We start from the raw sequence: 20,045 nt of genomic DNA, 5'->3' as shown, positions 1-20,045 counted from the left end.
GATCGAAAGCAGCACAACTAGCAGCTGGACGTGTCAACTTGGCCGTTATTCTACCATCAACACAGCGCTCTCATCCCATCTGATATTCAATATCATCTGTCATTATACTAATACACCACAATAAACCCCTCCCCCCAACTCCATCACACCGCCCCCATTTTTGGCAATAATCATAATAATATCAACATAATCACCGCGCTATATTCCTTCCCACTCCCCAGCCTCTTCCCCATCTCACCAAATTCAACCCTGTATCCTACCCCGTCTTCCCTTCCTACGCCTTCCCTGCCTTCCCCCCCCTGCTACTAAAAACGCCCATGATCCCAAACCCGACATAAAACAACGCCAACGGATACGCCACCAAAAACCTCTGCCTGTTCATCCCCCCCACCGAGCAAAAGATTCCACTGGCGGCATAACTGCTCCATAACACCGCCAAGGTAGTCAAGAAAATCCCGAGCGGTGTCGCCATGGGCATGACGATTCCGACTAGGGAGGTGGCTACCAGTGGGAGGAGACAGTACCCCAGTACCGAGGCGGATCGGGCAAACGTCAATGTGGTCGTGGCACCGGATTGGGACTGGGAGTGGTGGTGGACGGGCACGCCGGGGTAGGATGATTGACCGGGGGCGGAGGGAACGGCGGTGGAGGGGTCGACGGGGGGTGCCATGAGGGAGAGGATTGTGTGGAGGGATACTGAGCCGAGGACGGCGAGGCCGTAGATGAAGCCGAAGTGGACGGAGCCGGAGAGCATGAGGAAGGTTCCGAACTGGGAGAAACAGGTTAGAAAAGGATGGGGGGGTGAAAGGGAGGGGGGGACGTACAAGGAAGAAGAAGAGGACGGGACCGGCGAGGTCGGAGTCGTCCATTAGGTGTTGGTCTACGCGGGAGAAGGGGTTTAGGACGGCGAAGGTCTGGGGAGTAAATATGTTAGTTTGATCATGCCTGAGAGATGGTGAGTTGTGGGCTGCTGACCTTGCGCTGGATCTTTGTGAATGATACCCCCAACTCCTCCAACAAGGGCGGCTCCCCGTCGTACCCCTCTGTTGAAAAGGCGGCGAGCCAGCCTGTTCTTAGCCCACCTTGCTCGTCCATGCGGCCTGATACTCCTGGGGCGCCGGCGAAGCCAGAGGTGAAGCTGCTGCCGAAGCCGCCGGAGGAGGGACCGCCATAGCCGTAGGATGCTTGTGATGGGGTCGCGTGGCCAGATACTGGTTGTGCGTAGTTGGACTGGTAGAACTGGAGGCCGGGGTTTGGCTGGGCGGGGCCGCCGCCGTAGTAATTTGACATTTTTGGGGGCTTCGAGTGTTCGCGATGTGGTGATCTGGTGTCCCTGTTCGTATGTCGTGTTCAGGGGATCGTTGACGGGGGAGCTGTATGCATGCAAGTTACTCGGTCGTGGAGATCACTCGAGGTTGTCGAGTTGGATGCTGATTGTCGACTCGTTAGTCTTTGAAGCTCTCGGTATCGCTCGTGATGTGTCAGTAAAGAGCGTGGTGGTGGACAATTGCGTGGACAATGACCAGGATTGTTAACCGACAAAGTTGCGATGTTGCATCTTTCAGATGTCAAGCTCCCTGCGCCAGCACTGGCCAGGCGGCGTCACCAAGCCGCTTGGCGGGACGGGCCAAGCGTGAAGGGTGCCAAGACGGGCTGTTGCCAACTGTTGGCTACGATTTAAACAGCTGTCACAACAGCTTGCCGGCAATCGGCGGCGCGGCATCTCGAAGGCGGACAATTTTTCGAAGCATGGGTTCGGTCATGTTTGCTACCGCTTCTGTGAATTTCCACACCACTACCACCACCACCACCACCACCACCACCCACTGCCGCAGACGACCACACAATCTCACCGCCACCTTCCCTCCTCCCTCACTCTCACCCAACACAAGGAAGGCTTGCAAGGTCGCCGACGCCTGCTTGCAGTTCAAAATGGTAAGCATCGGCATACCTTGTTCTCACCACCCTTGCAACTAACCAACACCCCGCCCAGGCCTACCGCCTCATAACCCAAGTCGTCCTCATCGGCACCCGCGTTCTCGGCCGCTCCTTCGCCGAAGCCTACAAGCAAGCCGCCGCCTCCTCGGCCTACCAACGCGCCCAGGCCCAGTCCGGCAATGGCACCGCCGGCCGCGCCAGCCTCAGCAGCGGCATGACCCTCGACGAAGCCTGCAAGATCCTCAACGTCAAGCCACCACAAAAGGGGGAAGCCAATATGGAGGAGGTCATGGAGCGATTCAAGCGCTTGTTTGACAACAACGACCCCAAAAAGGGCGGTTCATTCTACCTGCAGAGCAAGATCCTGCGCGCGAGGGAAAGGATCGAGGCCGAGGTGCGCCCACATATGGAGAAGGCGGAGCAAGAGGCCGAGGTAAAAGAGGGGTGGAATCCAAAGCTGTACAAGGATAAGAAATAAGACGTTTTCTTTCTCCAGGGGGAACGACATATCGAGCGAATGGGTGACAGGTTGGGCCAAGACGACTGACAACGACTGCTCGAAAGACAGTATCGAAAGACGACACTTGCACCACAGCCTGGCCATCTACCGCATTGTACACAACATCTTCACTCGACTTTTGTTTTTTTAAAAATGGGACAGGCAGGCGGGCGTGCATGCGGCGGGCAGGCCAGGCGTTATGAGGGATATTTTTGGGTAGAATTTGGGCGGCGAGGAGCATTTCATCAGCTATGCATTGGGTTAGAACTGCCACGGCCCCGCCTTGTGTTTTTAATACTGTACATTATGTAGGTAGCGGGCATGGTGATGAGCTACGAACTGGAGGGGCGCATCTTTGGACGAGGTCTAGTGGACGGCTTTTTGTGGTGGGGAGGGAAAAGCAAATCCAAATCAGGTTCACAAACTCGGTTCGATTTATAATGTGGTTTTATTGCAGAGAATGAGTTTGGGAGTTCTAGAAGCTTGCTGACATCATGCAATAGTCTGGTCGTGTTGGCGTTGGTACCCTTCCGGGGACTCGGGACCTTGTCTGATCTTCGTCGATCACGCAGCCGCTCAGCATCACGGCTTGAGAACTATCAGCACAAGTACTTGCAGTTCCCGGCCATAGCAACGGTATTAAACTGTGCCTGACAACAAAGTTAACTTGGAGTAGACCTTTTGCTCGGCTAGGTCCGTTGTCTCGACATCGTCATTGTCGGCAAGGTGACTGGCGGCATATTGGCTCAGGAAAAGCTCAACAATTGGAAGTGCTCAAAATCGAGCACGAGAAAGGCGCTCTTAGTGCTATCTCACCCGTGTGACTCGGACGGCGTGTGTCATGCCAGTGATGCCCTCATTGAGCGTGAACCGAGATAAACGTATCCTCGCTCGCCAAGGAACTCAGGGCAGTAGCTTTCTCGAAAACTTGGAGATCCCGTGGACAAACTTTGCTCTTTTTATTTACTGTCCAACAAGAAGACAAAACACACCGACAAGCCGCTTTCTGACCTCGACAGGGATCAGGAAGTATACGATCGGATCCGATGCACCCGGCCCCCCGCATGAACCGCAACACCTGCAGCTGCGAGATCTGACCGCATGTCATCTCATCACCATCGCTATATGCCGGCACCCGCCGGTCAAGAGCGCTCAGACGACAGCTCCACTCCAAGATGACATCCACACAAGTGGTTCACTTGCAAACCTGCAAGAGAATGCACAAACATTGAAGATGCATATACGGCCAGCAGATGGCCTGGGATCATGACAGCTCCTATCAACGTCGCGATGTCACCAGTCGCAGCTTCTCGATATTCAGTCTGTCAGGGCGAAGATATCGACACCAGTGACAGGCCTGGGCTGTCACCTGTGCATAGCAATAGATCGGATGTCTAGGTCAACCACCCCTGGCCATCCCATCTATCGACCAGCACCCTTGATCTCATTCATACAGCAGCGGCTCGAACCCCAGCATTAATAGGCTTTCCCGTTCATCAAGCTTCCAGAAGCTTTCGAGGCTTCGGATGCCGGTCAGAACCTGACCACAAGAAGGCTGGTTCAGTGCCATCCAAGGCTCCCACTGGCTGCTCCGACCACGAATCTGTGGTACCAGATCACTGTGGCTCCGCGATCGCCCTCACACATCATGCCTTGGCTACCCAGCTTCAGTTGCACGTCGTTCTTGAGCTTCGGTCGACAGCTTGGCGTCATTTCGGATCAAGGAAGCAGTCTCTTCCCATCTTTTTCTATCGTTCTAAGATCGACACCTGATGCGGAGTGCAGAGTGCAAGGCACCATCACGACGGTTCCGCTACCGTGGGAAACACCTATCCTCCACGCCATATCCGCCACATTCCCCGGAATGTTCCTATTTTCTCTTTCGCCCTATCTCATCAAGTCGATCTATTTCGTTCTCCCCACACGAGGCTTGATGTCTGTTCATTGCGTTTCTTTCTGACCACAGTCGATATTTATCCAGGCCGGCACTGACCAGCAAGGCTTCCACTCTTTTTCATTTCCTTCTAGCTTCTAGGAGCTTCACCTCTTCAGCACAAGGTACTCGGGCCCATAATGCCATATGTTGATGTTGAAAACCTTGGGCAGCCTCGTCCTGGGACTCACAACTGCGGCGCTTGGGAATACTCAACGGCTCTCAGGTCCCTCATCTGAGCTAGTTCTTGGTGATATACGAATAAAAGCACACAATTTGGTAGATGGCGAGACAAAGCATCAAAGAGCTATGGGGAGAATTGGGCAATTGGGAGACAGTTACACGAGGCCAACGGATATTTCTAGGTCCCTCAGCGAGAAAACTACAGAATCTTCATCAAGACGACCAAGGAGAAGGAGACAAAACACAAAAGATACAACAGGTGATGCCGATTCGACACGGGCTGTGTGTCAAGGCAAAAATGGCACAACAATCGACTGCCTGGAAGAGATTGGATGCTGCATGTTGCCGACTGGAGAAGCAGCATGCTGTTCAGCGGCCGGTGTCACATGTGACGAGAGTGACTGTGTTCAGACAACTGCTTCGATGTAAGTTACTTCCCACAACTAATATCCAGGCTGGCAATTGAAGACTAACAACGACAGCAGACCGCTGCCGGCAGCATCCAGTTTGGCCATTATCACCGTCACACAAACCATCACCAGCACGGTCACCTCCTTTGCAGAGACCAGACTTGCTATTATTACCAGCACCCAGCTGCTCACTTTTATTAATCCAACACAGCGTACATCTACTTCGACGGTTACTGTAACGTCTTTCGTAAGGAGGGCAAAACGAACCTTTGGAAGCCCTGTTGAGATTACGCCGGTTCAAACGCCTCCTGTCCTGGCGCCCACTAGCAGCCCGGAACCCCGTACAACCCCAATACCGAGCAAAGAGTATATGGGAGTCAGAGCTGCGGTCGGGAAACGGCAAGAGGCAACGCTCACTTCCACGGTCGTGATCAGAACGACGGTCTTTGTTCCTGGTGTCACGACAAGAACACTTACCAATATCGTTTTCTCAACCACGCTGGCGGCTCCTAACGCAGCTACCACAGTCTTCGTCACCACAACCGTCTTTAGACCTTTGTCCTCGAGCACAACTACCGTACCGGAGGCTACAGTACCGATGGACCAGTCCCCAATAGAACCCACACCCTCCTCATCGACCGGTTCCGAGTCAGCTACTTCTCTCACACCAACAGACTCAACAGAGACCACAAACCCAACAGAACCCACGGAACCACTCCCCACCGATTCTCCGGCTCTAAGTTCAGCCACCCCCTCTTCCCCGGCGCCAACCACTTTGGCATCTTTTACTGATGTCACCACCACCACCACCATCACAACCTTCCCGTCATCAGAAACCACCACCACTTCCGTGATGGAACCAACAGGAATGGAAACAATGTCCCTCTCCCCAACTCCCACAGCGGGCCCCAACACCCCCCTCACACCCCAACAACCAACCCTCACCCCCGCCCAAATAGCCGCTCTAGTCCTAGGCATCATCCTCGCCCTCTTGCTATTCATAGCCCTCGCGTTCATCCTCCGCCGTCTGGTCATCAAAAGAAGACAAGCCCAAGCAAAGATCCGGCAGCATCTCTCCCCATCCCCTCCGCCCCTCATGTCTGGCGGGGGGCCCTCAGCACCAGCACCCACAGTCCCAACCGGCCCCTCCTCCAACAGCTCCTACAGCGGGTTGACAGGCGAAGGGGAAGTCAGAATCGTCATCCGCCCCGCACCCAAAAGAAGAACGCAATCGAGTGGGATTGGGTATGGGCAGGGGATGGTGTGGCCTTTGCCGCCTGAAAGATTGTCCGCTCAGTCGGGGGAAGGGGGGGGGGAGTATTCTATTTTTGTGGATTCCCCTTCGGAAAGGGGAAGGGAGAAGGAGAGGGAGTGGAGTATTGCTTCTGAGAGGGGGAGTTTGGGGGATGATAATGGGCAGCAAAGGGGGGAGAGTATGTTGAGTGGGGCTGCTAGTTCGGGGTATGGGTATGGGTATGGGTATGGGGGGTATGGGAGTGTGAGGGGGGAGTCGTACCCTGGGTTGGGGACGCTGTTGACGCCGCCGCCGCCGCCGTTGAGGTTGGCGGAGAGGAGGGAGATGGAATTGGAGAGGGAGCGGGAGGTTAGGGGGTTTAGGACGGGTTTGTTGAGGGGGGCGGGATACGGATGAGAGCGCGGGGGAGGGGGGTAGTGGGAAGGGGAAGAGACCTGTGACGAGGGGGACGGAGGATAGTGGGTTTAGGGGGGATGAGAGTGGGAATGGGGGGAGTAGCAATGATAGTCCTGAGTCGAAGAAGAGTGGGCAGAGTGGAAATGGAGGAGGCCGAGGGGGCACGCTGGGGAAGAAGGGAAGCTTTGGGGTGGGAAAGGCTTGGTGACGGTTGTACGGCCCTGCTGGGGGGTAGTAGGGCCAGTGTTGGAAGAGAATTGGGCGGGTTTAGGGGGTCCAGCTGGCTGTTGACTGAACCTGCTGGTACGGGGGGGCTGATGGTTGTCATGGAGCTACATAAATACCCAGGAAAAGTGGCTTCTGGGGAAAGGAAGCAGGTACGAAATGGAAGCATTGTTGGATAATTCTGGGCTGGAGAAATAATGGAACATCAACTTGGAGAGAACAGCTCCAAGGTCAGGGGTCTGGAGTGTGTATAGAAAGTGGTGCAGCTGTGTGCTCAGGTGCGCAAATAGATACCCCTCATACCCTGGTGGAAGAGATGAAGAAGACGAGCGTTTAGATGCCGTTGGTTATGGAAAGCAGTGCAGATTTTCTGCTTCGAGCAAAAGAAGTGTATCATCCGGGTGCATAGTCCCAACATAACTCCCATCTCCGGCACCCATTTCAACCAAGTTCAAAGGCGTGGTGGCGGAGTGGTCTAACGCGCAAGACTAGAAATCTTGTTCCTTCGGGAGCGTCTGTTCGAATCAGGCCCACGTCGAGTGACATTCTATTTTTGTCTCGTTTGGTTGTGTGGTGGAGTGAGGTTTTTTTTTTTATCGCTCATGATAGTGTCAGAATAGTCAATGAGGCCCACTATTAAGGAATTAATATCTTTGCAGTAGGATCTGAGCTGCCTGGTCGGTTTTATAGAGGCACCTGGGCAACTCTCCCACGTATAATACCATAATTGACACTTCTGACGACCCCATTACCTGATTTGATAGATGGCAGGGGCTGAGATAACGGTGATAACACCATCGCTATCCGTACCTAGCTCGCTTCACTCATATCTTGAACAGCGGTTTTGTAACAGTAGAGTTTGTTGGTATTTCTGGATTCGACAGCGTATCTCTCATTGCACCGAAGCATCTAGCTCTTTGTCTGTTGTCAGGATGTAGTAATAGATAACTCCTCCTGTACCACTCAGGGGCGAGGACATGGAACGGACAAAAGCAAGGGTTAGGGTCCTGGGCTACTCCGGTTAGCTGCGGGGTTTGGCGATCTCCGTTGCATGCTGCACGTCTGCCCCTCCCCCGCGATCAAGACCCAACCCCGCCCTCCATGATCTTGAAGTTTTATTACTCGCCAAACGCGTCTATTCCTTGCCGAACTTGATCAGAATCAGGACTTTTTCGATCAGAAATTAAAGCGAAGGGTTCGTTTTATTTGACGTAATAAATCTCCTGACTGGGCAGCAAAATCAATCCAGGTGTAGGGAGATGGAGTGTTTGACAGGGTAACCTCACGACGTCATGCAGCAAGCGCCGGACGAACTGTTGCATGCCCAGAAGAGCCGTTAAGAGATGCCCAGTGTTTGCCATCAGCTGAGCAGTTATGGTGGCTTCGAAGTTGGGCTCTGAGCGAGGTGCTGGGCAGCAGTAGAAGAAGTACGATTTTGTGAGCTTGGGGTGAGGCGCCTGAACTTTCCTACCTACCTTGCTGCGGGACACTGCATGCAGTTCGTGGTTCATGAATCTAAATTTCTGGCAAGTTCCCGCTGAGCACGGCATATCACATCGGCCCTCGATCCGGTCAGTCTGCAATATCATCGGCCATCAGCTGCAACGTGAGAATGAGACAAGTGCTGCCGGCACCCGTTGAGAACTCTCTCGGTGCTCGGTCTGCTGGTGAATCCGGCAACAAAAGGAGTGAAGGCCGAGTAATTATTAGGAGGCAGGTCAGCATCGTAACCGAGACATCCGCCAGAAGCGGTAAAGAGGCAACATATTATCATCTTTCTGTGGAGGTCAACCCCAAAGAGGACAGCACCGTGTGTGAAAAACAGTACGCTGCCATACATTCACGATGGGGGAATACTTTCCTTTTCTCCAACCAGAGTACGGAGTTGGACGTCCGCGCACGCCTTCACCTTGGAGAGAGGAGGGGGAATGTTGGAAGGGGGGGTGTACATACTGACCCCTCCTTCAACGATCGCGCTTCCATTGCAACGCTGCTACTGCACTGCGCCTAGCCCAACAGCAGCACCCGGTAAGCCTGTGGTTGAGGAGACACCGTCATACTGACTAAACCCAGATCTTGTGTGTCTCCCACACCTAAAAATACATAAGCAGGCTAGTTTCTCTGCACAATTCCTGACATGCAGTCTTGAAGGCATGCTCGTGGATAGGTTGCCTAGAGTTGTGTGTGGCTGTTTTTCCCTTCTAGAAGGGTTATGTAAGTGCGAGCACGAGATGGCGGTGCTGGGACTGCGATGTTCCAAGTTTCGGGTTTCATCGTGTGGGTGTGAAGAGGGAAGGAAGCCTGGAGATGGGATGATTCAGCAAACTTGAACTTCACCTTTCCCCAGGCTACCTTGAAGATATTGTCAATCATCCGTGAGGTGAATAACACCGTAGACATGGCAAGGAAGTGCAGCATGACAACCCCCAAATCTGGATCTCACAAGAGTCACCATCACCAACACCCCTTCACCTTACTGGCAACATAGACGCGCACGCATCATCACCACCCCAATCTATCACCCACCCTAAAATACCCAAGAAGGGAAAGAGAAGTTTTTTGCGCAATAGCAAAAAAAGAATGGTGTGAACACCCATCACGGCGAATCACAGGCAGATCACAGTCACACGGCCTCGCTGATTGGCTCTGTTCCACGAGGGTGCAGCAAAGTTGGATATGCACGACATTTTTGGCGGCACTAATTTGGGGCGATGCTGAGGGTTTTGGTTCAACGTTAGCCGCCCGCTGAGCACACACTGTCAGCAAGCACTATATGTGTGGGTGTGGTGCGTGGGTAGTTCTTGCACCAAACATGGGCGGTTGAGGTGATGATCATAGGGATGGGATTATCACAAGGCTGGGATTGTGCGATAGTGCTTGTGGTGAACTTTGGGTATGTTCGGTGAGTCAACTTGGGCGCTTTACACTTTGGCGACGGATTCCAGAAGGCTGTGCGAGATGGTGCAAAGTTGGTATGAGAGGATGTCTTGGGGTCGAAGGGTGACGCCGTGAAGGAGGACACCAGAGCTTGAGTATGGTAAAATGTGTGCACATTGGATAGGATCGCGGTGCAGTATTGATTGTCAGATGCTTCTGATGAAGCTTGGAGTCCGTCCAGATAGGTAGGTCAGGCAAGGTAGGATGAAGAGGCTCTGCTGAGGCTACTTCTGCCCCATGAGCAAACCCGCACATCTCACGGACCAGGACTGCCGTCAATATTTACCTGCTTCCAGCAGATGAGGGGTCGTAGCTAGCCTTCAGCTCATCTTTTGTTTCTCTAGTCTAGGTACCTCGGTTCTCGAACCTTACTTGACCCGGAGTGCAGACAAGCACCTCAACGTTATACTTCAGCTGGACCCCAAGCAGCACCTTCCATGGGGAAGACAGAATCACATCTACAGCTCTACACTCAGGTATCTCAGCCACAATCTGATATCTGATCCTCACATCCATCAAGAAACATGAAACAATTCCCCAAAGACTCACCTAACGCCACCACCGATCCCATAAGGCTGAAGCTGAACCTTTCCCTTCTGCTCAGCCTCGATCCCCCAAACCTCCCCCAAGCGCCCCATATTCATCAGTGGAAGCCACCTGCGGGCCATCCCATGGATTCCCCAGGCCAGATAATGCACCTTCCCAATTGTTTCCTTTCCCCCTTCCACGGGACAGTCGGCAGCCACATCCTCAGACCAGGTGGTGTGTGCATGTAAGAGGCCACGGATGCAGGTCGACACACGGCTGAAGAGCGTAACCGGACAGAGAAAGGAAGGCTTCCAATGCAACCCCTTTCAACGTGCAATCCCACCCAGCCACGCCAGGCCACAGTGATGTAAGGGCTGCCAACTCGTCTTTACCCGAATAACCCCAACCGAAGCCGGAGCGAGCATCAATGGCACTCTACTCGGAAGGCTTGGGGTCCTCCCGTCTCTAGTTTCCAGCCAAAACTCCAGAAAATGGAGGACAGGAAAGGCATCATACCCAAACAGAAAATGAAAGCCAACCAAAATAACACTTACCACCCCCAACACCATCAAGAATACAAGGCTCTGGCCCAAACATACCTACCACGAGGGCAAACCTGCACCCCCAAAACCCACCGAGAATTGGGTGATCATGGTAGGTAGGGTAGTATGGCACCACCAATAAAACCACTGGCATATATAGTCCCCCCAGCGTTACCTTTTCTGAGCCGCTGTCCGCGTCCCCCTCAAGACCGAGCAAAGCATGAGGCGTGGGTGTGCGCCTAACTTTTCCATCTTCTCACGCGACACAACATGTTGTGCCTGTGGGCAACAACCACTGGCTGGTAGCACACTGTCGCAGTCTTGCTTTCATTCACCATTCATCCAATCCATCGTGCCAGAACCACTACAGCTCAACAGTCAAAACATCATCATCCAAGGCAGCTGCGTTAAACCCAAAATCCCTTGGTCCCAAGTCTGCGCCAGAAAGTATATAGTACCAAGCACCGTCATCTTCGGCCCTTTCCTCACCAGCGAGAGTGGTACAAACAACCACCCCCGCGCCCCAAAATAGGGGTCTGGGAAATCTGACCTGCTGTAGTAGCACACACAACTTCCGCCGCCGCTGGGAAAGAACGTGGTAAAGATGCTGTGCCGCAGGGGCAGAGAGCGTGAGTGGTGAGCAAGATTGAGGCGCAGTCTTGTCGTTCACACCCGGAAAAGAGAAAGAAAGAAAGAAAGCCACACCACGAGGATTTGCTGCAAGAGATGGATGCACGATTGGGATGGGACGGGACGGGGTTACCGACCACCGGCGTCATCCTTCTCGGGGTTGGAGCTGACGGGAGGGTTCGGTGATGTACAAGTCCCGGCACCGAGCAGAAAATCCGGTGGAAATGTTTGACGCCGTCAAGGTGTGATAGTGATCGTTTGTTCAGGAAAGGGCAGACAACTTTGCCCAACCCCCACTTCGCACTTTCACTCGGCCGGCGGCTGGAAGAGGCTGTGAAAGGTGCAGTTCGTTGGGTTGGTTGGGTTGGGCAGAGGGCAAACCCACTTGTAGGGCTGGATAAGTCCACCCACCACTCATTCATGCGGTGATGGAGTTGTGCAGTCTGAAGCCAGAGCCAAACCTTTTCTCGACGTCCAACGCCCGGATCACCATCTGCCCTCCTTTAACCTTACTTGCTGTGGCCCAAGCGCACACTGCTGCAGGGGGAGAGCCGGTCGGTCGCGATAGTTTCACCCCGGCAGATCTCTCATGAGATGTTTAAGTCCCATCACCGTCATCCATAGCCCGAAAGAAAAGAACAAACATACGCCCCCCCCAAACCGCGCCTCATCCCTAGGTAGGTAGCTACCATCTGCCGGTTTTTATTCTTCCCAGATGTTTCAACTCTGCACAGTGCACCTCGACGCATTGGGGGCTAGATCTTGACTTGTCCCTTTTACACGCCCAATACCTAGCTAGGTGTTCAGGTTAGAGGATCAGATAACAGGTTAATCCTTCTCCCATCCTTCACACGGGAAAGACTCATCGGCGTGGACAGAGAATCCCAAACCCACCGACCTCTTTTTTTTTTTTTTTTTTTTCCTTTCCCTCCAGCAAAATCGCAACCGCGTCCCGTCGCACGGGTTGGAATATTCCCCGAGAATCTGTCCGACTGCGCCTCCCGAAGAAGGTCAGATCAGGAGTCACCAATGAGAGACCAATGTCGTAAACTTCGTAAAAGAAACATGGGCAGGCAGGAAGGTGAGATGTTGTCGGCCGTGGTTTATACACGGATACCGGCTGTATAATGACACCCAACCTCCCGATGACCCGTCAATAACTGTGCGCTCGACTTTGTGCGACGAGTTGTGTCGTGTTGAGTTCGCAGCTTCTGTCGCTACCCGTGTCCAGGAACAGGAGGTGATCACATCATCGGGAGGTGACTTGCATATCGTGTTTGAGAGTTTTTCAGCTTGTGATAGATCGGCCTCTGGAGCTGATCAGAAGCAAAGATGTTTCTGCAGTGTGCAAAGGAGAAAAGAGTTTCATCGAAAAAAAAAAAAAAGGGAATCTCGGCTGGGAAAAAAGAACGGAAGGAGGCGAACCGGCAAGATGGAAAAAAGGGCGGCCGATGCGGTCCGAATTCTTCTGTTCATCCGACCGGATGGAGAGAACGGAGGGTCGTTCCTGCCATCGGATTGGTGATGCCCGCCTGGTGACATCCAAGAAGTTGTCGCACTGTGTTTTTGCCTTATGTCTCCAAGCATACCCCGTCACTGTCATTAAAGTTGGGAGTGGATTCCTTGTTATGTTGACAAGTTCAGACGAACCGTCCAGGAAATAAAAGTTGGAACTGCCATCCTGACAGTGGAGGTCCCAAATTCCGCAGTTGACATTTGACAGGTAGCCCTACTGATGGAGTCTTTTGTGAAGATTCTTGAAAAGCGGCATGTTCATCATGGATCCCTTGGATTAGCCCAGTTCCAATTCCAGCATCAAACTTTCATCTCATCTTCCAAAGCCAGGGGGAAAGGAAATTCATGTCATGAATCCAGATGATTGACATCCATCATCCCCTGCCACTTGGTAGTTACCAGGCAGACGTGTGTCCGACACAAGCCATCTCATTATTTTCCCTCAACCTCCCCTTTTCCCATGACATTTTGTGCAAGCGTGATGAACAAAAATCTGAGCGGCGCAAGTGAAATGTCAAAATATTGAGAGGCACAGACAAAGGAGATCCCGATGCCCTGGTGAGACTGGAACTTGCCGATAACACACTCGCATACGCGCACATACCACAAAGTGTTAGGGCTCGGATTTAGGGTTCCTTTTTATCCCCATTTTGTTGGCACAATGTTTTCCAGCTGTGAGACATTACAAAATATTTTGTGACTTTTACCATGTTTTACATTTATGGGCGAAAATGAGGAATGTGGTGAGATTCCCAAGTAAAAAAAATGTTGATGCACACAAATCACAAGAGGCATCAAAAATTATTGTTCAATAAGTGAGAGGGGAAAACAAAATAGTTGAGCTGTGAACTGAAATCCATATTATATCTCAAAACGTCGAACCCGAAACATTTCCTTCTAATAATTGCTAAACCGCTATTCTATTTGACCCTCGCTGCTGTCGCCCTGCCAGATATCTTGTCACAACAAAAACAAAAAAATACTAAATAGAAAATGGGTATATCCATCTCGTGGGAAAGAATAAAAAAGATAAAGAAATGAAAGGAAATAGGGCGCGCGTAAAAAATTCGAGGCGCCCTTGATGACAGTGTAAATGATCGAGGCTTCTTGGACGCCCAGCGATGCCGACCACCCCAAACCAAAGAGACAAAAAACAAGACAACCATTACATGGCGACATACCGCCCCGCCCCACGCCAACAGACTTGATAGTAAAAAAAAAACAAATATCCTCCGAGATCCAAAGACCTGCCCCGTGATCCATCCAAGTAGAAAAAAACCAAAAAACCACCGGTACTTTTGTTATCCGTGTCCCTCTCTCTCTTGTAAAAAAAACAAGTCGGCAGCTCTTCTGTTGCTGCCTTTCAATAGTAGTAATAATAATAAATAATCATGTCCGATCCTGCCTCGTCTGCACATTGGGTATTGGGTATCGCTGTGGAAAGACCGGAAAAAGACGACAACACGACGCTAGGGGGAGTGATCCCCGCCCGTGTTTTATAAAGACCCCGGATGACCAAAAGAGTTGGAAAGAGACCTAATCGTACAACCTGGCTCCTGTAAATCCTTTTCGGGTTTTGTTTGTTTTGGTGTTGTGTTGTTGTCATGGCGTGATGACCACGTGTGATGTGATGTGATGTGATGTGTGTGTGTGTGTGTGTGTGTGTGTGTGTGTGTGTGTGTGTGTGATAGATAGTGTGTATGATGTGGGAGGGGAGCTGACGCGGGAGGAAGATGAGAAACCATGATGGCAATAATTTTACACGGTCGGGCTCCGGAGGATCTCCTCACAGTTGGTGTCGAAGCGCAGGTTCCAGAGGCGGACGGAATGCATAAAGCGCTCAGTCTTCTCTAGCTCACGCTCACGGCCGAAGAGGGTCTCGACAAACTCTACACCGGCATTCTTTCCGAGCTGGGGATCCTTCTTCTGGGTGGTCTTGACGCGAAGCATGGGGGCCTCGCACGCCTTGAGGAGCTTGCGGAGCTTGTCGGTGAGGCGGTCGCCGGCCTCGATGAAGTCCTCAACCATCTGCTTGTTCTCCAGGGCACGGATCTTGGGAACGGACTCCTCGGCACGCTTGATCTTTCCGGCCAGCTGGATCAGAAGGAGCCAAAGCTCTCCGGCCATGTCCGAGATGGGGGTGGAGGGTCCGTGGTGGTAGACGGTCCAGTCATAGATCCACTTTCCAAGGGAGTTGGCATCGAAAACACTACCCAGCAGCATGATGGGCTCCTCAGTGGGATCCCAGTTCTTGAGAGAGTATCCGGGCGGGATCTTGTGCCGCTTGGCATCCGCCTCCGTGGCAGCACGGGCGGCAGGTGGTGGTGGTGGCTTCTTGTGGGGGTTGGCGGTGGGTCGGGCAGTCTGAGGTCTCTGGGGAACCGATGTTGAGCTGCGGCGAGCATGGCCGCTGATGGGAGCTGTACGGCGCTGTTCCTCAAAGCGCGGCGACGCGAACCCCGCCTCTCTCTCTCTGTCGAAAAAGGGACCGCCCTGCTTGTAGTAGTGGTAATCAGTTGCATGCCCTCTCCCAGCGTTGACAGTGAAGAAGTCCTTGCTGCGCTTCGACTTGGATGACCTCCCCGGCAGCAGGTAGGTGACACCATCGATCTCGATGAGCTCGTCCTCGTCCGACTCTCCATGCGCGTCCACGACCGGATAATAGGAAAAAGAGGTGCTGCGACGCTCCCTCCTGGGAGGCGATGCCGAGAAACTTGGCTTGCGTGAAGACCGCGATTGACTCACATTCACATTGGCAGTGGCGTACTGGCCTTCGCTATTGTACCGAGGCGAGAACGAGGGCGTCCGAGGACTGGGGAACTCGTGCCTGAATGAGGCGCCAGTGGTGCTCGGAGTGCGGAAGTGGGCGCGGGTGGCCGGTCTCTGGACCGGAGGAGGCCCATAGTAGCCGGGTCCCCGGGGTGATGGTGTTGGAGAAGGGCTGGGAAACTTGTTGTCGTCGTAGAAAAACTCCGCGGTGCGTGCGGACGCATAGGGTGAATAGCTAGCCATCGTCTCCGGCTCTTGTGATGTCCTTCGAGACATCAAATCCTATCAAAAAGAAAAACCTCTTTCTCTCTCTCTCTCAAATACCCCCTCGCCCGATGCCAAGGCTGTTGTTTTGAGTCGTTTCTGCTGGGTTTTGTCGTCGAATCCGTTTGCTGTGTTGGGCGCTGAAGGGGACCAATTCACCTTGGTCTGTGGTCGGTAGGAAGAAGGGGGATGCACTGTCTTCTGATTTCTGACATATCAAGGGATCTGGCGGATGGTTTTATGCGCTGTCCTGATGGGAGCCACGGTCACCAAAGTTGCGAAGAACTCTGGTGGTTGCGAGAAGGAACTGGACGCTTCGTGGAGGTCCAGTGTTTGGCTGCTTTGTAATCGAGTGTCGGATCTCGAAGACTGTGACTGGTGAATTATTTCATGAGAGGGTTTTTTGGCGAAGCCAAAGGTGCTAAAGCAGGACGACGAGTTTTCGGGTGTGGGTGGCCTTTATAAAAATGGTGGGCAGTTCCACTCGCGCACCAAAAAACAGGGGCAAGGTCTGGTCTCAGTGACCTTGCGAACTTTTTCGCTCGAGGGCTGGGGGCTGATGTGATGGTGGGGGCGTGTGCGTAACTGGGATGTGGCAGGGGAATTGTCTCAGGGGGCTGTCTATAACCACTCCTCCCCTGCCTGACCAGGATCGCAATGTATCCTGCCCAGTCCCAATTGAATTTTCCAAACACTGTGTCTTTCTCCAGCGCAAGCACGGCCCGTCTTGCGGCCAATGGATTTCCAGATAGAGAGAGAGGAATTTCTCTGCTTCTCTTGCGTAACGCTCTCTGCGATGTTGAGATGAATCACGGGTGAATCACTGAACAAGAGTCTTCCATTTCTCTGACAGGTCCCAGGTCCTGGATTTGTGAAATTTGCGAATGGATTGCAAAACGGGAAGGCGTGCGATGTTCCCCTTCTAAGCGAAATTGGTCCACACAATGACTGGGAATATTTCAAGGTCTCTGTCCAACGTCGCGTCGAGCCCAGGCTTCATTTCAAATTCCCAACGGCCCGTGAAAATTTTTAAGAGGCGTCGACGCGGCTGTTCTGCCTGAGTGGTGTAAACGAGGCCGGGGGCGCAGGGGACAGGAAGGCTGGGAATCCGGAACAGCGGCTTGGGCCACCCTGGCCTATCTGACCACGAGAAATGTCGTGGCCTTGTGGACGAGGCTGCAAACAGAGTCGCTTAGCGCTTCGTATCAATTGCGTTTCGGGGTATATGTTGCCGCCGGATAATACTCCGTGCCTGCTGAGCTGTGAGCAATCTTGGGAGAGATGATTGTGAACCGTCGTCAGCAGATAGGTGCCTTCAACCATGTGTGATGGTGATGATCAGCGGCGGCGTTGGGCTTCATCATCGAGGAGGTGCAAGATGGGATGGGCGCGTAGAGACAAGAGTCATAATTGACGGAGTGCTCGGAAGCAGGCGAGAGGCTTGATTATGAAGGCGCCAGTTCGGTGACGTTTGCTTGCCTTCTTTCGCCCCTCTAGTGTATGAATGATCCGCCAGATTGGGATGGTGAAATGCGGGGTTGCATGTGTGAAGCTGTGACATGTTGATAATGCACACAGCGGCACAAGCATCACCACCCAGATAACGTATGTAGGTCCAAGGTCCAGATGACCGTCATGTGGTTGCTGGCCACCACGTCCCTACCCCCAACCTGGATCCCGCAGATAGCCTGGCCGGAGATCATCGGAGCCCGCCAAGCGGGAACGGTTGTCAGCGTCGTCCGGCGCGGGGGACCGATTGTTCGGCGCAGGAGTGCGGGCGTTTGTAGTTCACGTGTCCCAGATGCACCGACCTGCAGCCCCGTTTTGAGGTGGGGGAGATCTGGCGGGACTTGCATGCGGCCGCCTCGAGGGCCAATCACGAATTTCCATGGAATATTCCACCCCTCCACTTGCCTTCTTTTTAAATCATGGAATTTCTAATCTTTCGACATCTCCTTCGATATCCCATCCACCCGTTTCTCTTTTCGGCCACCATCCACCGCTTCATATCGACCGTTGTGCGATGTTCAGCAAAATTCCAGCATCTTAAACAAAAAATTAACGTGCAACCTCGTGTACGAAGACGATCTGGAGCACGAGCTTTTCTGTCCTCACAAACAACACCAACCGCCAATCATTCTTGATTCTGCCGGTACCGAGACCATATCGCCTGAATAGAAACACTGTCACAAATCCAAGCAGTTCTGCCGTGTGTGCGTCGGAGGACGAGCGGACGGACGGCCTGGAAGATACCCATGGCATACGACCAGACCGCCCAAAAGGCTAGCAAACATTTACGATATCGCTGCCGCACCTTGCCTATCACGGTTTTTCTCAACAAGACAGCAGCTTACCCAAGCCTTCGGCACGGCATCCCTTTGATCCCACTTGATGACACATCTCCGCTCACCGTGTCCTTCGCCAAAAGCACCCCGGAGCATCCACGGTGAGGACACAGTATCACGGCACGGTCAAGAACAGCCGCGGGTCAATCCGTCAAATCAAGAAGCCCTGTCCATCATGCACGAAGCAACACACCATCACACGGCCTTGGTATCCTAGCGCCGTCAATGGAGCGCACACCCTTCACCTTCATTTTTCGTTGCGTCTTGGCAGGCTTGGCAGTCGTACTGCCCAGTGGTGAATCCGGGCACGCTTTGTTTTTTTTCTAGAAGAAGCACACCCCTACCTTGCTCGTATCTTAACCCCCGGTCGAGGTGCACGGCACCGACCCCCGTCAATCATTTTCTTTTCTGATTGATTTGCTCCCTTTTGGCTCACCGTAAAAAATTTTCCTCCCCGAACCAATGCGATTTTCATTTGACCCCTGGACCAGCGCCGTCGGCGAAAGGGGTGAAGCGACAAGTGTCGAGGGAGGACAGGGAGACGGCGAGAGACATGAGATGAGCGGCATCCAACAAAAAGCACACTTTTCCTCTCCCTTCGGTGGGTGCCATCTGCCCTATGGCAACTGGTGAGTCACGATATCTAGTATACGGGGGAGTGTGGGAGTGCATGTACGGTTTATGCTTCGCTGCCCTAATGGTTGCTGGGCCCATTGTCTGATGCGTTGATGTCCAATATCAGCAGGCTGTTTGGGTGCAGACCGCTGAATGGCCAATGGGCCTGCGTCGGCACCTTCAGGATGCAGATGCACCCGGCCCCCGATTGGATTCTCGGGATCCGCTGAGCACTGACTGGTCCATCCAAAAGCACACCCCATCACCAAACAGGTTGACTGGCGAAGAATGTATCGATCCTCGCAGCCGGCCTCTCGATCACCTCGTCAAGAATAGGCAACTTTGAAGCGGCTATGGGACATCACCAACCGATGTTGCAGAGTTTTGTCCCTCACCGACAATTCTCGACGATGGCGAGCATCCAGAAAGCGGCCGGGGTGGCATGGAAAGATTCCTCGCCGTACATATTTCATGCCGGGGGGGGGGTGTAGAATGTGGGAAAGCGTCTTACACGCCGAGGAGCCGGTGTGATCCTGGACGCCGGCCTTTGACGTAGCGTCATGCCCACAAAACTTTTGAGAATTTTGCAAAAAAAAAAAAAAAAAAAAAAAGGTCGATATCTCTGTCCAATGCCGCTCTCTGCCAACCGCGATTGCAGGAGGAAAAAGATAGGAACGAAGGGTCGAACACTCAAGAGCAGTCAAGCGGACGGAAGCAGGAACGTTGCAAAGCAGGGACTGCCGTCCCTTATCCGGTCCCTGTTGCGATCGCCGTGGGCTACCGAAGGCGGACTTTAGATAGGCGGAACACCAACAATGGCAACGGCCTTTAGGTGGATCAGGCATCACCAGCATCGACCGACCTCGACCGCAGCCCTCGCGTGCCCTCACACACAATGTACGAATCGTCTGGCACCACACCCCTTTTCTTTGACAGAAACCCTCCCAACAACCCAACATCCAGTGAGATGACCAAGGCGCTGTTGATGACCCGCCTCACTTCTCACTCGTCCGCAGAAGTTCGTGTCACCAAACCACAGTCTGTCTTGTCCCTATAATCGA

General features: G+C 53.1%; 4 protein-coding genes across 4 annotated transcripts, besides 1 other annotated feature; 2 read left to right on the top strand and 2 right to left on the bottom strand.

Moving 5' to 3' along the window:
- Positions 1-274: 274 nt before the first annotated feature.
- PODANS_4_3360 (uncharacterized protein) lies at positions 275-1,290 on the bottom strand (the record flags this gene model as incomplete). The annotated part of the gene is made up of 3 exons (XM_001905799.1): positions 275-769; positions 843-914; positions 976-1,290. The coding sequence occupies 3 exons, from the start codon at positions 1,288-1,290 to the stop codon at positions 275-277; spliced, it is 882 nt and encodes a 293-aa protein (XP_001905834.1).
- Positions 1,291-1,749: 459 nt separating this feature from the next.
- Positions 1,750-2,416, top strand: PODANS_4_3370 (uncharacterized protein; the record flags this gene model as incomplete). Its single annotated transcript, XM_001905798.1, has 2 exons — positions 1,750-1,935; positions 1,994-2,416. The coding sequence occupies 2 exons, from the start codon at positions 1,750-1,752 to the stop codon at positions 2,414-2,416; spliced, it is 609 nt and encodes a 202-aa protein (XP_001905833.1).
- Positions 2,417-5,333: 2,917 nt separating this feature from the next.
- Positions 5,334-6,614, top strand: PODANS_4_3380 (uncharacterized protein; the record flags this gene model as incomplete). The annotated part of the gene is made up of 1 exon (XM_001905797.1): positions 5,334-6,614. The coding sequence occupies one exon, from the start codon at positions 5,334-5,336 to the stop codon at positions 6,612-6,614; it is 1,281 nt and encodes a 426-aa protein (XP_001905832.1).
- Positions 6,615-7,295: 681 nt separating this feature from the next.
- Positions 7,296-7,377, top strand: a tRNA (tRNA-Ser).
- A 6,977-nt stretch (positions 7,378-14,354) lies between these two features.
- Positions 14,355-16,003, bottom strand: PODANS_4_3390 (uncharacterized protein; the record flags this gene model as incomplete). Its single annotated transcript, XM_001905796.1, has 3 exons — positions 14,355-14,677; positions 14,773-15,484; positions 15,737-16,003. 3 exons carry the CDS (start codon positions 16,001-16,003, stop codon positions 14,355-14,357), a joined length of 1,302 nt encoding a protein of 433 aa, XP_001905831.1.
- Between the last annotated feature and the right edge of the window lie 4,042 nt (positions 16,004-20,045).

This window comes from Podospora anserina, chromosome 4 (genome assembly GCF_000226545.1).
Source record: "Podospora anserina S mat+ genomic DNA chromosome 4, supercontig 4".
NCBI classification, from domain to species: Eukaryota; Fungi; Ascomycota; class Sordariomycetes; order Sordariales; family Podosporaceae; genus Podospora; species Podospora anserina.
This window is presented reverse-complemented; position numbering and strand designations above follow the sequence as displayed.